Source organism: Drosophila montana, unplaced genomic scaffold (assembly GCF_035044405.1).
Source record: "Drosophila montana isolate Dmon_TW-CO22-7 unplaced genomic scaffold, ASM3504440v1 contig_2438_1, whole genome shotgun sequence".
NCBI lineage: Eukaryota > Metazoa > Arthropoda > Insecta > Diptera > Drosophilidae > Drosophila > Drosophila montana.
The window spans coordinates 1,415,445-1,431,295 of NW_026997315.1; the positions used below are offsets into that span (position 1 = coordinate 1,415,445).

Below are 15,851 nucleotides of genomic sequence, written 5' to 3' on the forward strand. Positions count from 1 at the left end.
GGTGCCTGCTGCCGTTGTGCTTGGCGTTCATTCATCGTCTCCAAGTTGGAGCTGAATGAAGCGAATGAAGCCAATGAAACGACAGCTGTTTGTTGTTGGGGCTACAGTCGAGCAGCCGAAAAGAGTGGCTCTCGGTGGCACACGTCATCGGGCCGCAAAGAGATGCGATGAAGCCTACGCGACTGGCAGCTGGCACGGCCCGGCCCGGCCTGGCCTGGCATTGAAAAAGCCGCGAGCGCGCGATTTGCATGCCAAGATCGGAGCGGGACAGCGGAGCTGGGTTAGCTAACTGCTGATGCATGACTTGACTCTTCGAGGAGCCAATTGTTGTTGATCGATTTATGAACTCGTCATGACGTCACAAGCGTCACACGCAAAGCCCACATGCAGTTATCAGCGAGTCTATTGTTCATAAGCACCCCGCTCAGTTGCCCGCAAGCCCATCGAGTGGGCACTTCACCTAGTACAAGCGGAAGCTTTTACAACGCAATGATGAAACTCAACAGATACAGATACAAACGTATATATGCAGATACAGATACAGTCAAAGCCAATGGCTAAAGATACAAATTCATTCAGCTGCTGGGCCTGCCCACTCGCCAGCTGGATAATATTTTTCTTTTTTAAAAGTTTTTTTTTTCGCGTGTAGGTTAACAAGAAACTGGCAGCTCGTGTGGCTGGTTATGTAAAGCTCTTAACCTTGCTCTTGAAAATTGAAAATTGAAAACTGTGAAACTAGTTAAAGGCCCATTTTTTGGGGGGGAAATTGTGTTCAGGATAATCTGGAGGAGGTTGCGTAATTCTATAAATTTCTTTACTTTCGTTTTTTATTAATTTATAATATTGCGCTAAATAAAATATATATATATATATATGCATTTGTATAGATACTATATTGGATTTCTAAACATATATGTCTTTCGCTTAGCCTAATAACTTGTGGTTATTTGTGTTGTGTGTCTTTTAAAAAGTATTTTGTTTTTCGTTTTTGTTTAGCTAATTGCACAAGCATTTAAAATTAATTTAACTACGAGTATTAATTAGAGAATTGCGTTTCTTTTTTGCTTTTTTGTTATGTTTTTTTTTTTGTATTTCTGTTTGACAGAAATGCAAACTGCACTAAATTAGCAAGAAATTATGATTTAAATACGCTTTAATTAATAAATTATATTAAATTGCTTGCAAATTACGTAATTTGTTTTATTTTCTATGATCTATTGTCATGCCACATAAGAATCATATGCTTTGAGCTGCTTTGTAATTTGGTTTTTATATTAAAAAATATACAATAAATATTAGTAGAGAGTTGCAGGCAGCTCAAAGGGTAAGTAAAATTTTGGACACGATTTGCTTATTGGGCGTTTTTTTAATTTTCTTTACACTTGGTTACTTTTCAAGTTTATGCATAGCAGGAAATGATGAGCTTGAAATTTGCTTAGACAAATTATTCGAATTACTTTTTTCTTTCGAAATTTCTAAAACTTTAGAAGAAGAATTTGACTGTCATTTATATTTACATTTTAAAAATTGTTTATATATTTATCATAATTAAATTCATTTAAGTTGCCAAGCATAAACTTAAGCTCAAGTTAAATTTGCCTAAAATATGATTATGCAAATTGATATATTCAGTAGCTGTGCCACATTTGATGGCTTATGCCCAGATAGCAAATCGAATTGAATGATATATAGGCCAATAAAAACAAAATAGCTAAAAGAAAAATCTAATAAACATAACTATAAATTATAAATAGCGCTAAGTTTAAGCTAAAACGATGATCATTTCTTCACACAAAACAAAAAATAATAATAGTTTGCAACTACTATATATAAATATGATTTTTTTTAGGTTCGGTTAGAGCACGCTCATCGCACTGGAGGCCGCCGGACGCCGCCTCGCTAAACATTTGCTAAACGAATTATTAAACAAACAAAAAAAAACACAGTTAAGATCATAACTAACGAAATGTAGTTTAGTTTTAATGTAGACTCTGCGCAGCAAATCTTTGTAGAGTGTTGTCTCTGTCTAGTTCTTTTAGTTCTTCTAGTTCATCTAGTTCTTTGCTAGTTCATTTTATTGCACTTATGCTTAAGGACTAACTAAAGCAGTCTCGGCTATGTGTTTTTCTTTTCTTTGCCTGTTCGGTGTGTCCCAAGTGGTGTCTGCACGGGGATTTGTCTGGTAGAAACGTTAGAGAATGATGGCACTGGGTTCGATACGGTACGATTTGATTAGGTAGCTGCAGCTGATGATATATATATAGATATATATATATATATATATGTATATATATGATAGTTATGGCTATTGGTATTGCTATGGGTATTTATATATGAGAGCTGTAGCTTTGCTATGGCACAGTCGCCTTTAAGTAAGAGTTTTGACTAGTATAAACAAAATATGTTTAAAATGAGCTGCCACGCCCACTACGCTAAACAACAAAACGAGCGGCGAGATCGTCAATTGGCCCAATCACCACAACCCATTACATTTGCAGTGACAATTCATGGCCAAATGCTGCACTTTGGATCTGCTAATGTTAAACTTGCAATGCTGCCTATACACACACACACACACACGCACACGCACATACACACACACGCACCCAACTATACCTAATTGTAGGCCCAAGTATAGCTATCTAGAGGAGCAGGGGCGTGGCCCTAGCGCTGGGCATGCGTATGGGACATGTGCGAGTGTGTGGAGTGCGGCGGTGGCACATGCGGCACATGCGCATGGTGCGCATGTCCGCCGTAGGCCTGGGCATGCGACAGGGGCGAGGCCTGGCCGCCGCTGTAGCCGGACTGCATGAGGCTCTGCTCCAGGCTGTAGTGCGAGGGCGGCGCCTGGGGGTGTGCGAGATGAGCGTGCCCGTGATGGCCGTAAATCAATTGTCTTACTTTGGAGTCCTCGTCGGCGATGTTGTAGCTCAGCTCCGTCTCCTCGAAGCCCGTCGCGGACATGCGCTGATCTCCGCCGCCAACGCTCGGCGGATCCGGCGAATTGAGGCACGTCTGTATCAGCTGTTTGCCCGCCTCCGACGTTATCATCGGCTGCAGCTTGCGCGTGGCAAATGTGTAGACGTGACCCGTCTCGCTGGCGACCAGCAGCATCACCTGGGTACCAGTCAGCGTCGACAGCTCGTAGGCCTGCACGGGCGTGAAGAGAGAGAGAGAGAGAGAGAGAAGAGGAAATGTGGTTAAAATTGTGTTTACTACACGTAGTCTGCCCCTTAGCTAAAAGCGGCACATAAATTTTCAGTTAAACTATGCGATTATGTTGCAGCGATAACAGATCAGGCCAAATGCTGCTGCAGCTACCAAATTCTTGGAGCTGGCCGCGTGAGACCAAATAAAAAAGTGTTATATTCTGGCAAAAATAATTACGACTATTAAATGGCAAATGTACTTAATTAATGTTTAACTAACTAATCTTACTTACTATAAAGATAGGCAAATATACGTGGCATACTTGTCAGCAATCAAAAAAGACTGATATACTCTTTTAAAAGATACTCATAGATCGAATTAGATGAGAGAACGATATTCGACTATATTATTTGAATAAGGTTTAATTACTTTTGAGAATAATATATATTTGATAAATATGTTCTCTCCTGTACTCAAAGGTTACTTGCGTACAAATATTATTAAATTTGTTTATTTTGTTTTAATTCCATAAAAAAAAATAATGTTCTTTGAAGTTTAGAAACTTTTACACAAAAGCCCAGACCGGCGAACCTAAATTGTCGGTGGTTCGGCTTGCAGTTCGAACCAACTTTTTGGGTTTAGATTCGGTTTGTGAACCCGATAAATCACATCCTGAGGGATAGAGATTTTTTTTACATTTACAAAATGCAAATGCAATAAATATGGTTGAGACCAAAGTTATTTATATGCTTTGGGGCCGAGTCTTCCTTAATCGTGTATTTTAATCAACTAAGCCATTTGATTTATTCGCCTATTTATTTTGAGACAAAAATGTTAAAATTCATTTTTTGTTCAGCTGTTCGCCGGGAAAGTGGTTAGATTTAGGGATCGGTTTGTTATATGAAAAATTACGTCTTCGGGCTCGAATCAGTTTGATTTAAAACGAACAAAGCTTTTAATGTCAATGTAAAAGAACACTTTATAAAATATTATATATATTATTTTCAAAATTTCAACTGATTATAGTTACTAGTTAGTTATAATAACTATATTACTATTAAGTAGTTATAGAATGTAAAAAGAGTTTAAAACTTTGTTCCCGTATACGAAAAGCAATTTTAAGCTGTTTTCTGATGTATAAACATATTCTTATTATTTGAATATGTTTGTGTTCGACTTGATAATTGAAAAATATGTTTATCTAATTAATTTAAGTGATAAATTTAATATATTTTTACAAAATGAGTTTTAGACTACCTTGAAAATGTAGCTCAGCAACAACTATTTCTTTCAAAAGAACTTTTAGAAAACACATTAAAATAAAAAGTAGGATAATTGCTAAGCATTTTGTTGAACCTTTCCTTCCCACACAAAGCGAGCTAAATCACGCGCTCATCTCTAATGCAGATATTGAAAGCGGCCTGCTCCAGGCCGCGAGACGGTAGCTTAAGCTGCCTATCAACAGCTCGTAATTACTATAAGGCGATAAAGTTGCTGTCTGCTGCGATGCCGGGCAGAGAGAGTTGAGCAGAGAGCCGAGCAGAGCCAATGGCTTTGAGCGCATAAATAACTCGCTAGCGAGGGAATCGCGCAAGAAACGCGCGCAAAACGCGCGCGCTCATAGCATTTATTAATATTAATGAAATTGTTGTGCACATTGTTGTTGTCGCTGTTGACGTGGCAGTGAGACTGGTCTTGTTGCCTCTTGTTGCCAGTGGCTGCCAATTTTATGTGTAACATGTGTAAATGCAAACAATTGACACGGCCCGGGCCGCTGAGTAGGTGTCTGCAACCGGGACTGCGGACTGGGGTCTGGGGCTGGGGCTAGGCCGGGCCGGCCAGCAGTCAGCGGGCCAACAATTCATGTCAATTTGAATTTCGAACACAAAGACAAAAGGACACGACGCAGCTAGGGCTGGGCGGGGGCAGGTTGTTGACAGGACAAGCCCCAGAGACCGCAGCGAGCGGCAGAGTCATTTGTTAGAAGGCGATTGTTGCTGCTGCTTCTGCTGCTGCTGTTGCTGCTGCATGTTGCATGTGGCCAAAAGGCGAGCCGACGCAGCCAAACTGTCGGCCCTGTGCCGGCTGTGCCCGGTTGGCTTATCTGTGCACAATCTGCCGCTGCTACGGGTATCAATACGCTTCCGTGCTTGGCCACAAGACGCAAACAATTCCCAAGCCAAAGCCAATGCTTGGCCCCCAGCTTGGCCTCAGGTCTGCGCGCCTCGTGATTTCAATTTAACACCTTTTGGCGGCATTTTGCGCCTGCCTCTGGCGGTGCCCCATTGTTGCAAGCGTTTTACATGGCAAACGACAGGGCAGGCAGTCAGCCAGCCAGCCAGGCAGGCAGACAGGAAGACACACAGTGGGACAGACAGCCACACACGTGTGTGCTACACACACTCTCACAAACACACACACACATACACAGATACAGACAGACAGCCCCTGCATTTTATGCAGACTTTTTGAAGAAGCAGCAACAACTCAGCCCACGCAATTAGGCCAGGCCTACAAATGAGATCATTGCGTTGACATTAGCTCACTTTTCACTTTTGGCCTTTTTGGGCCAAGCGCCCACGCGAAGATCAGATCTTTTTTTTTTTTTTGCTTTCTGTTAAAAGCTTTTGCTAAATGACCAAAATTGGTTTTGGACACAGGTTGCTTTCGGCAGTGTGGCGTCTGCCTGTGCCAGCCCAGCTGAGCTGAGTTGATCAGGTTCAATAACCGCAATTTGTAGCCAGGACGTGTGCGTGTGTGCGTATGCGTGCGTGTGTGTGTATGTGTGTGTGTAGCGCCAAGCGCATCCATTGTCTGCCTGTCAACTGTCCACGGCGTGGACATCGATGAGGGCCACATCAAAGTCACTAAAAATATATAACAAAAGTTTTGTCCCTGTCAAGAGGCGCGCGCCTGTCATAAGTAGGGCCCCCAAAGCAAGCCAGGCCAGCAGCAACAACAACAACAACAACAACAACAACAAAAACAACAACAGGAGTCGCCAGCTAAAAACAGCAACAGAAACTTATGTCTCTGGGGTCAAATATTTTTGCAAGGCGCTCGAAACGAAATCAACGAAAAAACTTCAAAAAGTCGCAACATTTTTTAAGAAACTTTAACAATGATCCACAGTTGTCAAATTTGGGGCATATTTGAAGATAGTAATAATAATAATAATAGTTATAATAATAATAATAACAATATTAAAAAAAATAATAAAAACAAAAATAATAATAATAAGAATGAATTGCCAATATATAATACCACTTCTTAACATAACAAAATTAAAAAAAATATATATTCTAGAATTAAGAAAATTCGTTAATTTTAATTTTCGAAAATTTATTCATAATATTGTATGAACTTGATAAACCATCTCTTCAGTCAGCTTAACCCAGCCTGGGACTCGAAATCTGAACTTTATTGTTCTTCATGTTAATATAAAAAACTTAATAAAAGTATTTTATATAAAATAATGATTATTTTTATTGTAAACTGAAAATTAAAATGTCACCCGATGATTAAAACTGCAAGTCATTTAAAAATAAAAAAAAAATTAGAAGTCCTATTTTTTTCTGTGACCAAGTCTTCAGGCACTTTAAGAGTTATTCCTTATATTTATTTTCCTTGATTAAAAAGTACATAAATATAAATTAAAAGAGTTTAACAAATTTTAGGTGTGCCACAATCTTAGGAAGTTTTTGAAAAAGCATGAATGGGTCGAAGCAAAAAACAATAAAATAAAATATATATAAATATAAAATATATAAAATATCACATTTAAGCCTATCTAGGAAGAAATCATATTATAATATTTACTAATGTGTTCTAAATTTGTAGATTATATAAGAACGCGATGCAGTTTTTTTTAATTATTTTCAATTATAAATATTAAATATTATTTAAATCAATCTGACTAAAAATGTTAGACCTTACAATGTATTCTGTAAATTTGAATACTGCATCACATTTTATTGAACTTTGTGTAATCGTAAAGATTAAATTACATTATAAAGAAATTCCAAGAATAATTTGTGAACACACACGCAAAATCGACATTTTCAGAGATGAGTAGACATTTCTTTGGAATCCTGCTTAGGTAATATTTGAATCAGCTGTGCTTAGCTCTCGGATGAGACACCCACACGCCCAGTTGTGCAAGGGTATAAGCCGCTTCGAGGCCAACTTTAAAGTTTTTCCTTTTTACATTTTGTCTCGTTTGAAACCAAAATATTTCATAAGATTTTTGCTGTTGTTGTTGTTGTAGTTAAGATCGTGCTGAGATCGTGATTTAGCGCTGGCGATTTTTCCATTTTTTTCCCCTCTTTTTTTTTGTATTTTGATCGTAGCGACTTTGAGGCCAAGAAGTCTATTTAAAAATGTTAAGCATTTCATATGCGAGCCAAGCGGCGCATTATGTAAGTTTGCGTGTGAAAATTGGTCATTTGAAAGAAGGTAAAAACTTGGCCAAGAAGCGGACTAGGATGGAGGCCAACAAGAAGAAGCAGGCAAAGCCAGTGGCAGCGGCAGTGGCAGTTGCATCTTCGCATGACAATGAGGCCAGGCGGCACGCAACAGCAAATGCAGCGCAGGACGGCAATTGCGATTGCTATACCTATATATATATATACATATGTATATGCATATATACATATATACATATATATATAAGTATGTATAGGAAAGCCATAAGGTATTGGTATTGGGCTGCGCTTTGAATGCAATTGCGCGGCCGGCAAATTAACATTTTATGAAGCCGAAAACAAAGGGAAATTCGGAATCGGAATCGGAATCGTGGCTACCGCGCTTACACAGCGCCGCCGCCGCCAAAGCAAACAGGCAACAGTTGGCCAACAGACGGAGGGGGCGCCGGCGTTGGGCGGTGGGCGGGTATTGGATTAAGGAGCTCAGGTTGAGCACGATGGCAACACAACGATAAAGCACTGCGGACTGCAGACGCAGAACAATGCCAGAGGCGCAGCAACTTGACTTGACTCCAGAGTGAATTGAGGATTCGGTAGCATTTATTAATTGCACATGCGCTCAAAACGTGCTACACACTCGCAGGCTTCCTACACATATGCTAACTCCCCCTAACAAAAAAAACAAATTCTAAAACCCAAAAATTAACAAGATAAAAGAAAAACAAAGACGCCTTTGTAAAAGCAAAGAACACTATGCGCCTATAATTCACAACAGGTTAAAACGCGAGCATGAAGAAATATAAATCGATTTGGTGTCCACATAAATTAAACTTCTAAAGTGATAAAACTAATCTCGATATAGTATTTGCTCGAATGTTATGTCAGTTACAGTTTTTTTTTCATTTGTCAAAAAATCTAATTTTCTGGAATCCTTATCCTCCCACACAAAAAATAGTAAATTTATTATAATCCTTTTTTTTCTAATTCTAAAACAAAATGTTTTCTTAGCTTTAATAATCTTAGGCTCTAAGCATCTCTAATGCATTTGAAAATCTATTTCTGTTTGCTGCACAATTTAAATTTCTCAAATTTCTAGTTACCGAGTAAAAACTACTTCGCAAATTGAAAGAACTAAATCCGAGCTAAGACATACTGAGAAAAAAAGATATAATATATGTACCTATAAATAGTGTTGAGTAGTTCTTTTTAAGATTAATCTAAGTAGGTGTATTGTTGGAACCTCACGACAGATAACTACTATCTGCGCTCTGTTGAAGTTGCAATATATTTATACACACATAACAGATAAACTATCAAGTATTTCTAGCTAACAAAGTGTTCTCCAATGGAGCAAAAACTAGCAACAAGAAATTCTCGTATGTTTTTGAACTTTCTCAAATAATGAGTGTTGGGAGATTTTGGGTCAATAAGTATAGTTGCCTACCTTCTTCATGATGCCCGTTTTGCGCTTGGAGAAGGTCGTGTAGCGGCGCAGCTTGTTGTCGATGTACTCCATTTTGATTTTGACGCGTCCCTTTGTCTTTTTGCCATTGGCGGGCGGTGATTTCTTATTGGGCAGCGCGTTGTAGCCATCGACGCCGTCGACGTCAACGCCGCCGCTGGCGACGCTGCCAGCGGCGCAGCTGTCCAGACCCTGCAGCGTCATGCCGCCGCTTGACCGATGATCCTCGTAGCAGTCGCTGCCGCTGCGCTTTAAGCCGCGCGCCTGTTGTTGCTGTTGTTGCTGCTGCTGCTGCTGTTGTTGTTGCTGCTGCTGCTGCTGCTGTTGCTGCTGCTGATGCTGTGGACTGTGCGTTTGGCTGTTGCCCAGCGTTTGGCACTGTTGCTGTTGCTGCTGCGCAGCCGCCGCTGCTGCCACCGCCGCTGGATTGGGACGCTGCATGGCTAGGCCCGCGCCACCGCCGCCGCCGCCGCCCATGCTTTGGAGCAAACCGCCGCTGGGTGGGCGAGCGCCAAGCGCTGCCACCGCGGGATTGCCATACATGTCGGCCTGATCGGCCAGACTTAAACCTATACTACTCATCGAGTAGTTTATGTTATAGCGCGCGTCACCGCGCGTGGGATCCATTCTTAGGTAAAAGTTATCCACCGTGGAGCCGTATAATAAATCCAAGGCACCACGCGCGTCTATTATTGCCGCTGCGGCACACTTTTTTTGTTTGATTCGATTTTAGGTTTTAGCTTTAGCTTTAGTTTTGCCTCACAAATCGGCTGCTAGCTTTTTAATTCCAAAAATAAACACTAAGAACGCACAAGCACACGCACGCACACAAGCGCACACAAACACACACACTAGCGCGCTGTTGTTGTTGTGGCCGCCGCCGTCTTCGCTGCCGCCGCCAGTTGCTGGCGCTGCCGTCAGCTGTTTTCGCAGCTTGCCGTTGCTGTCGCTGCAGTTATTAACACGAACGCCGTTTGCTGCACGCGCTGCAGCTTGTTATAAATAACAATAATATATGAATAATATATTTGTATTATTATTAACAATTAATTCACGAAACTTTCGGGTTGCAGCACACGCACGCACACACACACGCGGCGCAAGCACACAAGAAAAACTGACAACTGCTGCTGCTAACTAACAGACAGCTCAACAGGCGCTTAACAGTCGCAGTGTTGCACAAGATTTGTGTGTGTGCGCGCGCGCAAATTTGAATTCGCTATGCAAATGCGCCAAAATGTTGATAAATGCGTTTAAGTTGCGTTTGCAAATGCAATTCATGAATTGCACATTTAAAAATTTGTAACTGTTTGTTGTTGTTTTTGCTGCTATTGTTGTTGTTGCTGATGATTTGTTTTTTTTTTTTTTGGTTTGTTTTGTATTGACTTATTTGTCGCTGCGCTGGAGAGATGCTTGGCACTTGTTTTGGTCTTTTTTGCTTTATTTGCTGATTTAATGTGGTACTGCCAAATTCGAAACGTAGCGAAAACGTAGCGCGTGAGTGTTGTTGTTGCTGTTGTTGCTGTTGCTGTTGCCGCTGCTGCTGCTGCTGCTTTTGTATTTCTGTTGTTTTGTATATTTGGTCTCGAGCTAACTTTGCGATCGATTGTTGCCTTCGTTGTGCTTCAGATGGCGTGCAAATACCTAATAACAAAGCACGCGTATGGCAAGCGACGGCGCAGCGGCGTTCAATGTTTGCTCCAAACTTGGAGCATGCATGCCCACACAACCGGTTGCGCGACAAAGAGAGAGCGAGCGAAGCAGAAAGTGAGAGAGAGCAATAGCAAGTGTGAGTGCGCGTCTCTTTGTTGCGCGCCAAAGAGAGCGCTTAGTATATAAGAGCTGCGTTTTTTGTTGTTGTGCAGCTTTATGGCTTAATTAATTAAGCGCACTTATAGCTTATGTATATAGCACTATGCAAGTGTGTGCGGGTATATATGTATGAGTGTGCGTATGTGTGTGTCGCTCGTGCTCTCTGGCTAGACACCTTGTATGCATAAATTACAACACTCATTTGTGCATACATCTGCCATTTGCGTGCATTTGATTGGCTGCGCCGACGCATAGATCGCATTGGGGCTGCCAACTCCGCCCACTTGCGCGTGTCGCATATCGCGTTAACGTTAACGTTATTGTTGTTGCTTCTTTTTTATTTTTATTTTTGTTATTTATTTGTTTTTTTATTTGTTGCCGCTGCGTGATTGAGTTTTTAATTATCCATTGCACATCGGAGAACGGCCATTTTGTTGCTTATCAGCGCTGATTAAGTTAATTTGTTATTTTGAGCAAACATCGAAGTTGAATCTCAGTTGCCAGCGACCGAGTCCCCCTAGGCGCACAAAAAGCGATACACTTAAACTATGCCAGGAATTTCAGCTGGCGAGGGCCAATATGGTCAGCAAATGCTCTAGAGGATTTGCGTGGTGGTGGCGGTGGCGTTGCTGCTGCTGCCGCTGCCGCTGCCGCTTCAGCTCGTCCCGAGTCTTGAGTATTTGCGCAATGTCCTTAAATAGCCGTTCGCAAGAAAACGCTGCACCAGCGCACTGGCCACGTGCAGTGACTAACAGATACAGTCGAGCTGCCAAACAATCCATCCATCGATACAGTGGCCAGTGGCCAGTGGCCAGTTATTGCTCCCAGTTGATAATCGAGACGAAGCCACCGACAGCAACAGCAACAGCAGCAACATCGACGCATTCCTGGCTCGTTCCCCGCTGCAAATGGCAAACATTGCCTTTTCCAGACTTCAGCAGCCTTGCTCCGTGTCTGGGCAGCCGTTGTCGCCAGCTTGTCTCTTCCGCGGAATAGGAATAGTCCACAAGTGATGCCACTGCGCCCGCCTGCATTTAATTAAAATCTGGATTCAAGACTCACAACTCAAACTGGACAACGCACAACGCACAACGCTCTACCTGCCTAGGCTGCCTAATGATTTAAATTAATCATAATGACTGTCAAAATAGAACGCTCGCTGGCTGCCAGCCCGCCAGCCTGCCAGCCTGCTAGCCTGGCTGGCTGGCCGCTCTATATGGCTCGACCCCGCAGCGGGTGCACCAGCTCCGACTCTAGCTACAGCTACCAGCTACAGCTCCAGCTACAGCTACATCTTCAGCTCCGTTGCCTCATCTGACATTTCATCATACTCACACGCTGGCCATAAGGTTCTCACAATTGTATAGATGTGCGCTGTGCAGCGCTTACTAATTGGTATTGACTGAAGATCAAGCCAGAAGCGTAGTTTAGGGGTCAACAAGAACTCCCAGCGAGCACCAGCGTTGACTAACAGTCTTTTAACATGCTTAAGCATAACAGTTAAACGTTAATTTAAAACTTGTGACTGTTAATTTATATTCTCATACGTAACTTCTATATCAAGAGCTCAGCTACAGCTTTAGTTTAACGTTTAAAAAGTGATTTTAAGTGTTGACAGTCTAAAGTTTACAGAAGCTAACAGTTGGTTCTTGTCATGTTAAATCAACATGAATGGAGTCTAGCCAGCTCAGCCCTACTTAAAAATTAACTATACATTTTTTAATGTTGTAGGCTCTTAAGGAAATGTGCTGCCAACTGTTAACAACAAGCTGTTAGCCAAGTTACATAATTAATTATTAACAGAAATTTAACATGCTTTCATGCATAAGAAAAACTGTTAACAAGCCATGGATTTAAATGTTAATATTTAAATATGTTAACAGCGCTCCACCTTATGCAGCCGCAAAACAAATTACAGCAGATACTGAACTCCTGAAATAAATAAATAGATAAATTCCCACAGCCGTCAAGTTGTTAACATTAAAGCATTTTGCACTGTAAGCAAGCAACTGCTACAGAATGTTAACAGACAAAAGCTTTGCATATGTTAAGAGTATATATTTATCATAACGGATATTGTTTAACATGCAGAACTGTTATGCAATATTAATCTAACCCCTGTTTCTACGCCCATGTTGCCAGTTATCAGGAGCTTGCAGCTGGCTCCAGTCCGGCTGTATTTCTAACTGCACGTCAGCTAGTCTGGCCCGAAGCCCAGCCAACCTGCCCCCCGCCTCACCCTCCCACTAGCTTTTCTCTTGTTCTTGCTGGTGTCTCAGCTGGGAACAACTTTTTGCTGTCTTCTGCTGCGTGTTGCATTTTCCTTGGAATTTCTCAGCATTTCCAATACTTAATTATTTGTGCGCGTTTTGCCAGCGTTTTACGTGCGTTTATGCCAGCGCGTCGGCTGGAACAGTAGGCAGTTCTGCCCGCTGCTCCACTTATGCAATCGCAACCAAATCCACAAAGTTCACCTTCAAAACTTCAGCGACGGCAGCATCTGCTCATGCTCTACACAGATACATACATATATACACTATATAAGCCATTTACTATATGCTACTGTATAGTTTTGTATTTTTAGCCGGGTCTGCTTATGCCAGCTATAATGTTTGTTCCATTTACGTTTCGAACATTTTTGATTTGCTGTTTGGCAGCCACTTTGGCTGCACAAAACACAACAGGGAGTATTTATAGAGCTGCTGCTCGGCCGAAGCCTTAAAAATATATTGTCTAAATATGTAAATTGCTTTTAGTATTTTGGACATAGACGAAACGTGTTTCGTATTTCTTTAAAATCTTAAAAATGCTTAAAGTTATTTGGTCGAAAAAAATTCCGCTTAATTGCAATTGCGAATAGAAATTAAGGAATTGCCAATGGGAACACGTGACGGTTTTATATACTTGTTTATTTATTCAAGCTATCTAGTTTTTGTTGCTGTCAAAGTTAACAGCCACTTTTACCTAAAGCTCTTCTCTTATTTTTAAGCTTATCCCTCTGTTAATTAGCTGCCTTAAATTAAGCACGCAGATTAGGTACATTTGACAGTAGGTTCCAGTTACAGGGCTGCCAGATTGTTATGTATTGCACAGCTGGCAGCACCGAACATTGTTTCTCTTTGATTAGCTTAATAAACATTTTACAACTTTCAGTTGTAACCAGCTAGCTAGAATAAATCAAAATTAAATTTAATTTCATGCTAACTAGTTACCATGAACTTACCTTAAAATATGTGAAAACGCGCGGTTGGGTTGACCTAAAAGATTTTGACTATTACAATATTTATTTAAACATATATGCTTATATTTAAAACGCCTTAAATAAATAAGAAATAATTTTTTTTTTAAAAAGAATATAACGCATGAAAATAAATTGTTTTTAAGCTATTTATTATTCGAAAATTGCGGTGGGCTTAAAAAAGTTGTAATATTAAATTATTTATTTAAATCTTTATGTACATTTTTTATTTATTTGGACTGTACAAGGCTAGGGAATTGTTTTCACCAAATTTCTCAACATTTTGTTGCTCTACAGATTATAAAAAGACTCTGAAAAGCTGCCTTAATGCAATTAGAAAATATATCGGAGCGACGATCAGATTCGCAAATGCTTACAAATTCCGTGGGTTATCATGTAACAAATTTGAATTGAAGTCTCATTTAAATGGAGTCAGTTGCATCGTTTCGAGTAAATCAACAGTTGTTGCGGCTGCTGTTCATGCAACCGGCGGTGGCAAGGCATCTAATCGACTTACAAATGCGAGCAGGCGATAAGACGAGGACTGGCGACAACTGCAGCTCAGCTCAGGTGTCTAATTGGGCGCTGGGGGTGACAATGAAGCACTTAACCAGTGCCTGGCTGGCCGGTTGCCCGGCTGCCCGGTTGCCCGGCTGCCCGGTTGCCCGGCTGCCCCGTTGGCAGTTGGCAGTCGGAACGCCAACGCGTTGGCCAAAGTCAAAGTCAGAGTCAGAGTCGAAAACGTTGCACCAATTGCCAATTGGCAGAGGCAAAACTCGAAAATGTTTCGTATGCAGCTCATGAATAACGCATAAGCTGTGCAGGATTGGGATTGGGTTTGGGTTTGGAATCGACATCGACATCGGCATCGGCATCGGAATCGCTTTGCCAGACGTCTGTCTTCGGCGGGTGCGTTACAATTTAAATAAAAATGAGCCAAACAAAAGGAAAAGGGTTTTGCCCGTGGCACGTTGGCAAGTTGCTGTTGCTGCAGCGAGTGTTGCACGAATTTACCGTTGCCGCTGCCTGTCTAAACAGGAAACAAAAGCACCGCTACAATCATAAAACGATTAACAGGTCGTGACCATTTCACCTGATTACCCGAAGGGCCACGCGCTCAGCTCATTTGCATGCAAACCTTGCCCGTTGGCCCACTGACGAAGAAGTGTCCAGCTCCAAGGGGGGAATGGGGGCGGCTTGGGGGGCGGTGACGGTGCTGAGACAAGTGCAAGCAACAAGTGGCAGCAGCGACGGAAGTTCAACTTCTGCGCCACACACCACACGCTCTTCCGACTGACCAGTTAGAACTTCCTTTCGCATTTTAAGTAGTCAATTATGCGAATGTGTATGCGAGGGTGTGCGCATGTGAGTGTGTGTGTGTGTGTGTGGTGCGTGCTTTGCATGCCACTTGCCTAATGATAACGATAAGCCAACTCTCTGCTCTCTCTGGCCCGCTGTCCGTCGTTTGCCACGTTTCTTTTGGCCAACTGACGTCAGTTGCAGTTTCGGCCGCTTGGCTACAAATTAGAACAGAATTATCCCACGCATCTCGGATAATGTACGCGAAATGCTTGATCGATTGCCAGTGATCGATAGTTGTTGTTGTTGTTGTTGTTGCTGTTGTTGTTGTTGTTGTTGCTGTTACTGCTACTGTTGCTGAGCAAAAACTGACAACAACTGCAGACGACAGCGACAACGACGATCGTCAGGACAACGGACGGCGACAGGCGAGCACAAGGCACACAAACAAGCAGCCAGTGCTGCC

General features: G+C 41.7%; 1 protein-coding gene across 1 annotated transcript in view; it reads right to left on the minus strand.

The window, feature by feature from the left end:
- The window catches only part of bs (blistered), a 38,079-nt gene extending 27,932 nt beyond the window's left edge, over window positions 1-10,147 (minus strand). Inside the window, exons 1-2 of the mRNA XM_064681925.1 lie at window positions 9,019-10,147; window positions 2,902-3,150 (exon numbers count right to left, since the gene is read on the minus strand). Coding sequence (XP_064537995.1) covers window positions 2,902-3,150; window positions 9,019-9,663 — 894 coding nt within the window. The 5' untranslated portion in view covers window positions 9,664-10,147. The remainder of the gene's footprint in view (window positions 1-2,901; window positions 3,151-9,018) is intronic.
- Between the last annotated feature and the right edge of the window lie 5,704 nt (window positions 10,148-15,851).